At 42.8% G+C, this 14,708-nt stretch overlaps 1 protein-coding gene across 1 annotated transcript in view; it reads left to right on the plus strand.

The window, feature by feature from the left end:
- gucy2d (guanylate cyclase 2D, retinal) overlaps window positions 1-6,914 on the plus strand; it is a 42,093-nt gene extending 35,179 nt beyond the window's left edge. Inside the window, exons 14-19 of the mRNA XM_079507241.1 lie at window positions 730-922; window positions 2,444-2,618; window positions 4,112-4,210; window positions 5,916-6,010; window positions 6,100-6,185; window positions 6,755-6,914. Coding sequence (XP_079363367.1) covers window positions 730-922; window positions 2,444-2,618; window positions 4,112-4,210; window positions 5,916-6,010; window positions 6,100-6,185; window positions 6,755-6,836 — 730 coding nt within the window. The 3' untranslated portion in view covers window positions 6,837-6,914. The remainder of the gene's footprint in view (window positions 1-729; window positions 923-2,443; window positions 2,619-4,111; window positions 4,211-5,915; window positions 6,011-6,099; window positions 6,186-6,754) is intronic.
- Window positions 6,915-14,708: the final 7,794 nt, after the last annotated feature.

Genomic DNA, 14,708 nt, shown 5'->3' on the forward strand with positions numbered 1-14,708 from the left:
AAAAGGTTTTTAAGTATTAAAACATGCCTAAGAAGATTAAGGATAAGGCGCTGCGTAAGATAGGGCCCCAAAATCTAATATATCTACAACGAAGGAAGAATATATTCAAGTGCTGTTTGTTTCATTAGGTGTCTATAGTTGATACTGTATTTAAAGAACATAATGCTATCATCAATAATAACACATAAAAACAGTTGGTCATACTGACTTCAATGCTAAGGTGAAATCCAAATTAATTCTGCCATAGTGAAATGTTGCTATATGTTGTGAGATGTGCAGGGCCGGATTAACACCTCTGAGGGCCCCTGGGCACTGAAGCTCGAAGGGCCCCCCTTCACGCGCGCGCAACATTTTTGCTGTTTTGGAGCCGTTTTGGGGCAGTTTTATGCCGTTATATTGGCCTATTTCCGGTCGCATACCCCCCCCCCAGAGTGACAGCCAATCTAGCGCATTGTTGCTGCTTTACACACAATTGCACTTTTCAGCTGCCTTCTCACCAACAATAAAACAATAATATTTTTAGACACCATTTATTTCATTTGGATTAGCAGGGAAATTTTCTGTGGAGCTAAAAAAAAAGTTATTTTTTTATAAAAACATTTAGGGGCCCCCTGGTGCCCAAGGGCCCCTGGGCACGTGCCCAAAGTGCCCATATGGTAGATCCGGCCCTGGAGATGTGTGTCCATTCTGTTCTCTATTCATTGTGTCTTTTCGTCTTACATCCGCCAGGTCTGTGGCTCAGGCACTGAAGTTGGGCAAACCCGTCAAACCAGAGTTTTTCCAAGAGGTCACCCTCTACTTCAGTGACATCATGGGGTTCACTACCATCTCGGCCATCAGTCAGCCCACTGAGGTGGTAGAGTTCCTCAATGACATGTACTCCACGTTCGATGGCATCATTTCCACACATGATGTGTACAAGGTAAGTGAATTAACCCATTCAGGCCTGACTTCGAAATTTTAAAAAAAAGTTTTCTAAATCATGACAATTTTCGGAAAGATTTGAGGCACATTTTAACGATTTTTCAAAAATAGCAGACCTACAAGTTCATAGCGCGCCACTCGGTGGCGCGCTATGAGCTTGTAGATCTGCTATTTTTCAATAGCTAAATTATAACAATGTTTAAAACACCAAAAGGGGTTCCCGCCCAAAATGGGTTAATGGTTAATGTGGTTAAACGCTAACGTGACATGGATGCATGGAGGTCTCAATGGATTAAGTGACTCCTCCACATTTAAATCCTTTATCAGAGAATGAAATTTGCTCAGCGTAGAAATATTTTTTTCCATGCCGAATTATGAACTAAAAATGAATTAGTGTAGAATTATATTTTAGCAAGAAGCAGAGCTCTAAGCATGGTGATGTTGGTTGGTTGGTTGGTTGGTCAGCCCATATCCCAAACTTTAATCCTGCTGATTTTGGTGACCCCCGGCCTGGCCTTTCCTCTCATGCCACCCTTATAGGCAACAACAATTGAATGCTGAGGGCATTAATATTCCCTGGAGAATTAACACAATTGTGGCGGCGGGTGGCTCAGGGGTAGAGTTGCCGGATGGTAACTGCAAGGTTGCCAGTTCGAACCCGGGCTCCCCCAGAGTTAACTGAACCCCTAATTGCTCCTGATGTGCTGGTTGGTGCCTTGCATGGTTTCCGCCGACATCGGTGTATGAATGTGTGTGTGTGTGTGTGTGTGTGTGTGAGTGGGTGAATGTAATGCACAATCTATGTAAAGTGACACCACCACAAGGGAGAGCACAGGGCTCAAACCATTTTCCAGTTCAAACCATTTTGGTCTAGATCAGGGGTTCTCAACGTTTTTGGCCGGGGGCCCCCCGGAAATGCTTTGGCAATGTCTCGGGACCCCCGCCCCGCCCCCTCCCGACCCCCAATATAAATTGACTGCTACAATAACCTTAAACCATTTTGGGCGGGAACCCCTTTTGGTGTTTTAAGCATTGTTATAATTTAGCTATTTAAAAACAGCAGATCTACAAGCTCATAGCGCGCCACCGAGTGGCGCGCTATGAGCTTGTAGGTCTGCTATTTATGAAAAATAGTTTTTTTTTTTTTTTTTATAATTTGGGGACCCCCTAAAATAATTTGGCGACCCCCCGAGGGGTCGCGACCCACGGGTTGAGAACCCCTGTTCTAAGGAGCTGAAAGCAATTAAACCATACAAGAAAATGTAACCTATACCTGCTTTTCAGTGTGTCTTTTATTTTGAGTATTACCAACACATTGAAGCTTTTATTATCCGCTTATCAAGCTATCAGTGGGCCTACACAGTAAAACCTAAGTGTAAATTGACTATTACAGGTCCATTGTCTCGGAGGATGACCGACCACTGTATGGGTCCACTACTGCATGGGTCCACTTTTACACCCTCAGACATGAATGAACAGTCCGGTTGTGTGTGATGACCTCTCTTTGTATGTTATTTAGGTTGAAACTATTGCTGACTCCTACATGGTGGCCTCAGGGTGCCCGAACCGAAATGGCAACCGCCACGCAGCTGAGTTGGCAAACCTGTGTCTTGATATTCTCCACATTATGGGGACGTTCAGAATGAGGCACATGCCTGACGTGAAAATCAGGATCCGTATGGGCCTTCACTCTGGTGAGCAGAGAAGTCTTTTCTTTGTATGTATGAAGAGTTAGTGAATGTACATCCGCTTAAAATTCTCAAATAAAGTTCAACATCAAGAAAAATAAAAACCGCACACTGGTAAAAAATAAGCTCCACTGTTTTTACTGCGCTCTCAACCTTTCCATCAGTCAGATCTGACTGATGGAAAGGTTGATCAGTCCGTGCATGCAGCTCATTTAACCAGAGTGCAGATTTTAATATTTTCTTTGTGCCATGGTGACACGACGTCACATCAACCTTCACTCACATGGTGACACGACGTCACATCAACCTTCACTCACATGGTGACACGACGTCACATCAACCTTCACTCACATGGTGACACGACGTCACATCAACCTTCACTCACATGGTGACACGACGTCACATCAACCTTCACTCACATGGTGACACGACGTCACATCAACCTTCACTCACATGGTGACACGACGTCACATCAACCTTCACTCACATGGTGACACGACGTCACATCAACCTTCACTCACATGGTGACACGACGTCACATCAACCTTCACTCACATGGTGACACGACGTCACATCAACCTTCACTCACATGGTGACACGACGTCACATCAACCTTCACTCACATGGTGACACGACGTCACATCAACCTTCACTCACATGGTGACACGACGTCACATCAACCTTCACTCACATGGTGACACGACGTCACATCAACCTTCACTCACATGGTGACACGACGTCACATCAACCTTCACTCACATGGTGACACGACGTCACATCAACCTTCACTCACGCCAGAGTCATATTTCATTCACAACATTTGAAAAGTATTAGGGAAACTGTATGCACAGCAGACTGTTTTTACAGACACGCACACAAGCCACACATTCTCGGGGCATTACATGACAGATTTAAAAAAACGCAGCAAAGATAAGTTCCAAACCAAACAGGGCGTTAAGGTGAAAACAAGGGAATTTAGTGAATGCATGAGAATAATGTCGATGCAGGATTCTAACGGCAAGGAGGTATTTTGATCTAATCCTTCTCTAGAACATATTCTATCCTCTTAGACTCTGTCATCCAATTAGACACCGCTTTACTCCATTCTATAAATGAATAAAAACCATTACACAGAAACAACATGCTTTAATTATCGGTCAGTTAAAAAGGTTGATATAACGTATGACCAATACTGAGTTGAATAGTACATCTTCAGTTCAGTCTGATAAGCCTAAATAGACCTGACATTATAAGGGATTATAAACAACATGACAACTGTGAGTTAACACTTGCCAATCAGTGACTTCCTAGTCAAACGTGTGTGTGTGTGTGTGTGTGTGTGTGTGTGTGTGTGTGTGTGTGTGTGTGTGTGTGTGTGTGTGTGTGTGTGTGTGTGTGTGTGTGTGTGTGTGTGTGTGTGTGTGTGTGTGTGTGTGTGTGTGTGTGTGTGTGTGTGTGTGTGTGCGCGTGTGCGTGTGCGTGCATGCGTTGTTTTCCAGGCTCAGTGGTAGCTGGAGTAGTAGGTCTGACAATGCCTCGGTATTGTCTGTTCGGAGACACTGTGAACACAGCATCTCGAATGGAGACCACGTCGACGCGTGAGAACCCTTTATTTGTATTTTCTTTGCGAGAGCACCAACTTGAAAGAAAGCACAGGCATTTGGCTGTTTGTGGCCACGCAAACGCAGGCTAAAGAGGGTTTACACTGACAAGTCCTTTGTAATCCTTTAAGACTATCAGTAGCCTAGTATTAGCGGCCAAAATCAAGGTTTAATGTACAGTCGGGTGCCACCGATATTGTCCCTTATTATTTGACCCATTTAGGCCTGACCTCAAAATTTTAAAAAAATCCTTCTAAATCCTCCAGTTTTCTGAAATAAATATTTTCACGATTTTTCAAAAATAGCAGACCTACAAGCTCGTAGCGCGCCACTCGGTGGCGCGCTATGAGCTTGTAGATCTGCTATTTTTGAATAGCTAAATTATAACATGTTTAAAACACCAAAAGGGGTTCCCGCCCAAAATGGGTTAACTGTCCTTTTGCGCAGATCACGCAAACCTCAGCAAAAAGAAAAGGACAATATCGATGGCCTCCAACTGTAAATGTCCTCCATGAACAAGTTTGCCTCAGACACCCTTTTTCTAATTTATAAATAGAACTATAATAATATTTGAGATGTTCAAGTGTAGACAATTTCTCTTTTTTATTAAACAGTAAAATGTGTTGGAACTCCCAAGTGATGATACCATACCACATAAACTGAAATTAATGATTTATTTATTTTTATTTTTTGTGATATTTCATGTTATACAAATATGGTCTAGCATAGTTGTTGTTGAAGAGCAACAGCAGGGAAATTAATTGCAGAGCTATAACAATGTCTATACTGCCACCAAGTGGTTTGTATTTGCACTTATATGATTTGCAAATCAGCCAAATGCTTCATTTCTACTACTCTAACAACATTCCTGGTAGAATATTGTTAAGAGTTAATAGCCATTTTAAGCTAGAATTTACATAAATAATAAATACAATTTGGCACATTTAAATATTGTCAAATATCCTAAAGCAGTTGTTTTCAACCCTTTTCATATCAAGGCCCATTATTTATTGGGTATGTGAGCCATGCACGGATCACCATTTGACATTTAGGGCTCCATTTTCGTCACCGCTAAACCCCTTATCCCTAAACTTCTTTGCCTTTTTTTACTATTTTGAAAAACATTTTGAATAGTTCAACTTGCCAATCTACATTCACACGTTGTGAGCTTGTAGACTGGCCATTTTAACTTTTCAAAAATGTTTTGCAAAATAGTAAAAAAAAGGAAAAGAAGTTTAGGGGTAAGGGGTTTAGCGGTGACGAAAATGGAGCCCTTAGCCTCTCAGATCCAAAACTAACAGATATTTTGTTGTCATTGGACAAGATTTTGCTGACAATTCCATTCTGTATATTGATGTTGGTACCATTCAGGAGAGATAACAGGCAAACGTTGAATTGTGTAGACTTCTTGTAAATTAAGCAATGCAGATGTGTAACAATAATTTAACTCTTGAGAGAGATAAAGATCTATAAAAGGGCCCATTTGGTTAGCAACTCTCCATCATTTAGCTGGGGACCACCTGGAACCTCCTCAAGGCCCACTGGTGGTCCCCGGTCTTAAAGTAGCAGTTTTCCTATATGATGATATAGCATTTTTGGAATTAAACCCTTTAAAGGAAGACTCATCTTGGTTATGATTAATGTATGGTGATTCACTGTGGAATGTTTCCGTATTTTCTTTTATTTTTCTCCTTTGCCACAGCTTACAGAGTTCATGTCAACCAAAGCACAGTTAAACTCCTGAACGAGTTGAACATGGGCTATAAATTAGAGCTCAGAGGCCTCACAGAGCTCAAGGTACATATCACATATACTGTAATACTGTACAGTGAACCACATAAGGATGTATCTTTAAAATGAAATAAAATAATTCCTTTGCCTTTCAGGGGAAGGGAATTGAGAACACATATTGGTTAGTTGGGAAAGATGACTTCCACAAACCTCTGCCCGCACCACTACAACTAAAACCTGGGTAAGAGAACACTATCTTGTGCTTTTACAGCTTAGATTTCTGCACGTTTGATTTAAATGTACACCACTTTGCAGGGGCGTGCACACATAGACTTCAAAGGGGGCTTCAGCCCCTGCCCTTTTACCCGTCTTTAAAACAACTGCCCTTTCCAGACATTGAATGCAGAATTTACTATGGTGAAAGGGATGCACATGCCCCTCCTTTCCATGCCATGCCGGAAGGCAGCATTCAGGAGAATTGCTTTTTTTTCCTCCGAAGTCTCCTCGACTTGAACGCAGCATTTTGAAATCCATGTCGTACACCGCAGCTCCACTAGCTGGGTTGCGCCCCGAAAATAGCTCAATCTACAAGCTCTCAACGCGCCGCAGCGCGGCGTGTTGAGAGCTTGTAGATCAGCTATTTTTGTCCAAAAGTGCCCTCTTACGGGATTTCAGCCCCTGCCTCTCTAACACTCTCTGCACGTCCCTGCCACTTTGACCTAAATTATGTATAAGCTAATGTTTCACAACAACACCTGAACAATGTTTATGCTAGCTGTATAATACGTAACATTTATGTTGTTATTACAGGGAAAAGAATCATGGCATCAGTTTGGAAGAGATACCTCCTGACAGAAGACAAGCATTTCTAGAACGACAAAAGAAGAAGTAAAGCTTTGAACATTTTACGTCTGTATTTTGACTGAAAATAAAAATGCACGTAACCTTAGGCCACTAAGGTTAGAGGAGAGTTTACTGCCTGCTAAATGGGGGAAAAAAAGGTGGATTGGAGACAATTAAGGGAGCGCTTGTTTTTCTTCATGTGATAACCTATTCCGCCCACCACGGATGGCCAACCGAGACGGCGCACTACCCATGTGGTGTTTTACCTTTGGAGTGTAGCGAAACAAACGTGGCCTGGCTTTAGGTTAAAGGTATATTCAGTGATTTCACTTAATTCAAATATCACTTATTATTTCTTATTTTTTAGATAATCCTCCCTACTATAAAGTGTGCTGACCATATAAGGAGTTCCTCCCTGTCCCCAGTGAGCCCCTGGGGTCAAAAAACTCTAGTTTCGGTTTGGGCTTTGGGTGGCAAAGCCTTCATCCAATCAGGATGAGAGGGGCCTTCCTCCAATCATGATCGAGTGGGGCGGGCATTGGTGCACGTGCTGTTGGTCTGTTGTACTTCCCCCACTGTAGAGCGTGTGCACATCTTGTTACCGGGTGGACCGTTTTTTTTCTCCAAATCACCCAAATCACTGAATGCTCCTTTAACTACAATGTTAACCAAAATGAAGACCTATACAAAATACATGGAAATGTTCTGTGTCTGAGTTTGCCAAAAAACAACTTGACACAAGAGTATTTGTTCCTGCTTCTTCCCGCTTACCTCCCTAACTTTGACTTCACTTTACAAAACTAAGCCAAACTCAAAAAGACACAAATTTGAGTTGGAATGGATATGTTGAAATTAGGGTAATCATATGGTATAAAAGGTCAGATCGTGGGTCATGTTACCTGATTGAGTTAGAGAAGTGATCGTAGGTTTCTCTCCCTGCACCTGCAGTACAGTACAGTACAGTACAGTACAGTACAGTACAGTACAGTACAGTACAGTACAGTACAGTACAGTACAGTACAGTACAGTACAGTACAGTACAGTACAGTACAGGCGTTATTATGCATGTGTCTAATCTGTCACCTTCTCTTATGGGGTGTCCCTCATGGCACAAAATCCTTTCCAATGGTTGTTCTACAAATTATCTTTTAAATTTAAATTTTCTGAAAAAACAATGTTTCTGTGTCAGTGGTTCTCAAACATTTTCATGTGAAGGACCCCCAACAATGTATGTAATTGGCCTCCGACCCCCATCTGAAAATATGTTGTTCCAGGGACCTCACCAGAAGCAAAGATTTGAGTTAAAAAACGTTGGCTCTGATTTGAGGCACATTTTCACGATTTTTCAAAAATAGCAGACCTACAAGCTCGTAGCGTGGCACAGAGTGCCGCGCTACGAGCTTGTAGATCTGCTATTTTTCCAACAGCTAAAGCATAACATAATGCTTAAAACACCAAAAGGGGGTTCCCGCCCAGAATGGGTTAATACTGTACGTGTGAATTTAGGGGTCCTTGACCTGAAAATGTTTGAGAACGATGCACTGATTTAGAGAGCAACTGTAACTTGCATGATGGACGGTGCTGGGCTTAATAATGGAATACATATCACAATAACGTGTGTGTAATACTGCATGTATTTATACGGTCCTTTGGTTCTTTGTAGAAATATTGGCGATTTTATCATTACACCCCAAGGGTGTTAGTTATTATTTTTCAATGTTTTGAGTATAGTGAAGTAGAATGTATTTTTTTTTCCAATAAATTGTGAGTTTAAGAGTTTAATACTCCAAATCCGTGGCTAATCCTGACTTTTAACATTTCTGCTTTTGCAAATCATATATCAGAACACTAATTCATGCATCTGTAACTGGCTAAGAAATGAGAAATGGCAATCTAATAGTATGCACAAATGTCAACTTTAATCAACATTTATTCTAACCACGCACCCTATGTATATGTTTGTATTCACTCTAGTCATATCAGGAATATTTGAATATCTGACCCGTTATCCTTGTTCTTTCTTTGAGTTCTCTAATGTGACCAGATTTGACTGAGAGCCTGCCATCGCGCACATTACAGCTTTTCACCAGAGGAGAAAAACTTTTTTTATTTTTTTTTTAAATGAGTTAATAGCACAGGCAGACTCTTCACATACTAGAGGATGTCTGAAATAAGTGTCAGAGCTGAAATCGGCATGTAAATATGAAATAAATGCCCAAACATGTAGCTATAGGTGTAATGTTAGAGACCACAAAAGTGAACCTTTCAAGCCTGTTTTCTCAACTTGTTGTTTTCTGCAAGACAATACTCTATAAGCCATATCTCCAAAACTGGTGGGTCAAACTGAACAATCAATATATCCATTTGAAGCTATGATTCCCTGCCTTCTTAGGACATTAAAAAACGAAAATTCCAAAAAATCCAATGGCAGTCTCTCAGTCAAATTTAGTCACTATTCTTACCTTTCGAACGGGAGAAAAAAGCATTTCACCCACTTTTTTTTCCTTTTTTTTACACATGTAAACCTGTGACAAAGTGGAAGTTGATGTTGACATTTTGTGAATTGTTTAATTATGTAATAAACGGATAGTTGGGACTTCCAGTTGCTTTTCCCAAAACTGCATTTTTTTTTGACTACCTAGAAAAATCTATATTAGCATAAATGTTAAATGTTAATAATCATGAAGAACATAAAAAACATTAAAATATTGGTAGGGCAGGGTACTACTGGCGCTGGAGTAGTATAGTAGTAGCTGTAGGTTACTACTATACAGTCCTTATAATCAATTCCTCTTCTCTTTGGCTATATAGAAGTGTCTATTTGTACGTCCCATTCAAACCTATTTAGGTTCATCTTACGGTGGATCATGCTTGCCTGAAAATTAATCTTTGAAATGTTTCATAGTTTTAGAAATATTGTCTATAGTGCTTTCAAATTTGAGAGATTTATAATGGGGTCAATGGCAGATTTTGGCACGTCAAAAAATCACTTTCACCTAGAAACTTCACACTAGTTATAATTCAGCTTACTGTGGAGACACATGCTGTAACTTTTTACTTTGAAATGTTTTGTAGTTTCTGAGTTATTTAACTTAAACGCCCAATGCATTCTCAATGGCATTGGCATTCTACTGTACATGTTTGCCTGAAAATGAATCTTTGAAATATAGTATATATAGTTTTAGAAATATAGTTTTCAGATTTGAGAAATGTATAATGGGGGTCAATGGCAGATTTTGGTAGCCTCGCGTTGCGATACTAATATACCACTGCGCTCCGCCTCTGGATATAGGGGCGGGTGAAGTGTGGCTGCGCCAGGCAGTGGCGTGCACAGACATTTAGAGGGGCAGGTGCTCAAGTGGAAAAAAAGGGCACTTTGTGCAGCGCGTGGAACCACTGCACTTTTTTTTTTCTTTTTCGAGAGGGCACATTGCCAAAAGGGCAGGGGGTGCTCTAGCACCCTCTAGTGTCTATCTGTGCACGCCACTGGCGCCAGGCTAAGATTTTGGCACATCAAAAAAACATTTTCACCTAGAAAGTGATTTTAATAATTTTTTTCAAAATCCTCAAAAATCATGAAATACGACATACTATATAGTATGTCTTCCAAAACCATGAACTATAGTATGGGTGAGCAGTATGGGTTGGCGCCCCAGCCTGTGACCTCCGTGAGGAGGAAGCCCAACAAACCCTCGGTGAGGCCTTTAAGAGGGCCATTCAAGCAGCAAGCGGAGCCCGCTGCACCACCTACTCGCTCGGGTGGAGTCTGCGGAACCATTGCCCACCACTCGCAAATGAAGTGTCTGGTGCTGGGACTCTGGTGCAACGCACAGGTCCTGGGCCTGGTGAGAGCAGGAGTAGACCTGGTGAGATGTAGGAGGGGCCCGGACCGGAGTCAACCCACAGAGCCTAGTCTGTCAATGCGCCAGAAGCGTACCTCCCAGCATAGATATTATAAGAAATAGATGCCTCATTTGCCGCTGCAGTTCATTGGAGCGACGTGTATCCCAATGAAGGCGGAAGTGCAAATCTTTATAACAGTCATGACAATATACATTACAATACAAAACAAGACAAACAAACAAACACAAACAACAACGTTATTAACAATACAACATCAGAGCCAGGGGGGATTAGATTACTAACAGAAAACATTAAAGAGTGAACACAAAGCAACAGTTCTCCGCAGCTTTCTTATTTAGAAGTGCTGAAGGCATTTGCTGAAGGCGACTGCGTCGCTGCCCAAGTGACTTTCAAATTTGAGAGATTTATAATGGGGTCAATGGCAGATTTTGGCACGTCAAAAAATCACTTTCACCTAGAAACTTCACACTAGTTATAATTCAGCTTACTGTGGAGACACATGCTGTAACTTTTTACTTTGAAATGTTTTGTAGTTTCTGAGTTATTTAACTTAAACGCCCAATGCATTCTCAATGGCATTGGCATTCTACTGTACATGTTTGCCTGAAAATGAATCTTTGAAATGTAGCCTATAGTTTTAGAAATATAGTTTTCAGATTTGAGAAATGTATAATGGGGGTCAATGGCAGATTTTGGTAGCCTCGCGTTGCGATACTAATATACCACTGCGCTCCGCCTCTGGATATAGGGGCGGGTGAAGTGTGGCTGCGCCAGGCAGTGGCGTGCACAGACATTTAGAGGGGCAGGTGCTCAAGTGGAAAAAAAGGGCACTTTGTGCAGCGCGTGGAACCACTGCACTTTTTTTTTCTTTTTCGAAAGGGCACATTGCCAAAAGGGCAGGGGTGCTCTAGCACCCTCTAGTGTCTATCTGTGCATGCCACTGGCGCCAGGCTAAGATTTTGGCACATCAAAAAATCATTTTCACCTAGAAAGTGATTTTAATAATGTTTTTTCAAAATCCTCAAAAATCATGAAATACGACATACTATAGTATGTCTTCCAAAACCATGAACTATAGTATGGGTGAGCAGTATGGGTTGGCGCCCCAGCCTGTGACCTCCGTGAGGAGGAAGCCCAACAAACCCTCGGTGAGGCCTTTAGGAGGGCCATTCAAGCAGCAAGCGGAGCCCGCAGCACCACCTACTCGCTCGGGTGGAGTCTGCGGAACCATTGCCCACCACTCGCAAATGAAGTGTCTGGTGCTGGGACTCTGGTGCAACGCACAGGTCCTGGGCCTGGTGAGAGCAGGAGTAGACCTGGTGAGATGTAGGAGGGGCCCGGACCGGAGTCAACCCACAGAGCCTAGTCTGTCAATGCGCCAGAAGCGTACCTCCCAGCCCTGGCAGAGTAGTTCTGGAGTAGTTCACACGTTTCAGCTTAGGCTACTGTGGAGACACATGCTGGATCTTTTTACTTTGAAATGTTTTGTAGTTTCTGAGTTATTTAACTTAAACGCCCAATGCATTCTCAATGGCATTGGCATTCTACTGTACATGTTTGCCTGAAAATGAATCTTTGAAATGTAGCCTATAGTTTTAGAAATATAGTTTTCAGATTTGAGAAATGTATAATGGGGGTCAATGGCAGATTTTGGTAGCCTCGCGTTGCGATACTAATATACCACTGCGCTCCGCCTCTGGATATAGGGGCGGGTGAAGTGTGGCTGCGCCAGGCAGTGGCGTGCACAGACATTTAGAGGGGCAGGTGCTCAAGTGGAAAAAAAGGGCACTTTGTGCAGTGCAGTTTCTGAGTTATTTATCTTAAACGGCCAACGCATTCGGCTGGCATTCTCAATGGCAATAGCACAAACTTTGGCATTTCATCTTTCTTTCAAATCCTCAAAAATCATGAAAAACTACAGTATACTATAGTATGCCGTCCGAAACCATGAACTATATAGTATGCCGTTTTTTCGTGATTTTCGTCTTTCTTTAAAAACCTAAAAAATCGTGACATGGGAAACATGACATGGGGGTGGCGACGGCCACCGACGACGCACTTTAAGCCGAGATGGGGAGGCCTCGGGGGTCTGGGATGCTCCTGGGCACGGCGAACCTCCGTCAGGGACCTGTAAGGGAGAGGGAGAGGTTAGAGAGGAAGTAGGATGAGCAATGGGGCGGGGGGGGGAGGGTGACGAAAATGAGAACGGAGGGAGAGCTGTGGTTGGGAGGGCTCTTATATGTGGCTGGATGTGACCTGATTGGAGGTGGCTTGATAGGAGGTGGAGGTGGCCGGATTGGAGGTGTGGTCCTGCTCCTGAACTTCAGCTGTGAGCTCCATTTAATAATGTTGAGGATCAGCAGCAGTCAAACCAGACAAACGCGTTTCGGCGCGCAGGCCTTCGTCAATAATGTTGAGGATCCGCAGCAGCAGTCAAACCAGACAAACGCAGAAGATAAATTAAAAATAATAAACTATGTAAGTGTAAATACAACAAAATGAGCAGGGCACTTCAGGGAATTGAACCCTGTCCCGGTAAACCAGGGGTGCCAACACCAGTCCCTTCGTTTAGTTTTGTTGTCATTTACCAGTGGCAGTGCCTCCCCAGTGCCTCCCCAGTGTCCCCCAGTGCCTCCCAAGTGCCTCTCCTGTGCCTCCCCAGTGTCCCCCCAGTTCTTTTTTTAAATCCTCCAAAATCATGAAAAACGACAGACTATAGTATATCTTCCGAAACCATGAACTATAGCATGTCGTTTTTTTGACACTGGGGAGGCACTGGGCCTGTAAATGACAACAAAATTAAAACAAAGGCACTGGTGTTCCCACCCACAGGCCGGCGGGTTCACGATGACTGAGCCAATAAGATCTATCCATATATGGGTTCTACCACATCGATCTGATATCAGCACTAGGTCAACCCGGACCAAATATAGGGATTGTCATCAGGGCCGGATTTAGCCAGCCCCACTCAGGTGGGCAGACAGAATTGTAAGGGGGGCGACTCTGCCAGCGCGGGTGGGGTGTCAAACCCACATTGGGTGGGCAGGACGCACGTTTGGGTGGGCTATGTCCACCCCTGCCCCCCCCTAGAACCGGCCCTGGTTGTGCCCAAATGTGGACAAAACTGTCCATGACGCGTGTCCACGGCCCATGTCACTCTAAATAGGTCACTCTGGCCACCATTTGGTGGACCAAAGTCACTTCGTGACTTCTTGGTCCTTTAATAACATGATGGACATGGCATTTTAGCATACATATACTCAAATCAAAGGGATTATTTACATTTAATTTCACCCTCCCTGAGGTATAAATCATTGTGTTCTATTGTAGATATGGGCTTTAATAGTATAAGATAAGCTTTTTTGGAATTCACGTTTTTGCTTATTTTACACAAGATAGGCCTATGCTGTTTTATGTCATGGGGGCACAGATGGCACAGAATACTAGGAATGACCCTAATTCAATTAATACAATATAATTAAGTGATATAATGCAGTGGTTCCCAAAAGTGGGGTCCGGGGACCCCCAGGGGTCCTTGAGGGAGTTCCAGGGGGTCCCCAGCTAAATGATATTTTTTAAACCAAATGGACCCTTATGGGTCTGTAACTCAGAGAGTGTACAATGTCAAATGGAACCAAATGGTTCCAAATGGAACCAAATGGACCCTAAAGGGTCCATTTGGTTCCATTTGTACACTCAGAGTTACATTAACATAGATTTTACACTATAAATTGGGGGTCCCAGAGATAGAAATGCCATTCTGTCCGTAGTGCATGTCAAACTGGGGGGTCCTTGAAATTAAACGCGTTGAGAATCACTGCTAGAGCTGTAAAGATCTTCTCTTATGGTGGGGTCCCTGGAATATCTTTTCAAATAAGTGTCCATTTGGGGGTCCTTGACATGAAAAAATGTGGGAACCACTGCTATTGCAGCTTTGTCCCCGTCTGTCGCTCATGCTGCTTCCCTCCACTAGAGGGCAGTATAGATGGTCAGGAGTGCCAGGCGTTGCTCTTTGCTATGCTTGTGATGCTGGTTGTGATCATCATCATAGTGATGA

The sequence above is a fragment of the Electrona antarctica genome (assembly GCF_951216825.1).
Source record: "Electrona antarctica genome assembly, chromosome: 8".
NCBI classification, from domain to species: domain Eukaryota; kingdom Metazoa; phylum Chordata; class Actinopteri; order Myctophiformes; family Myctophidae; genus Electrona; species Electrona antarctica.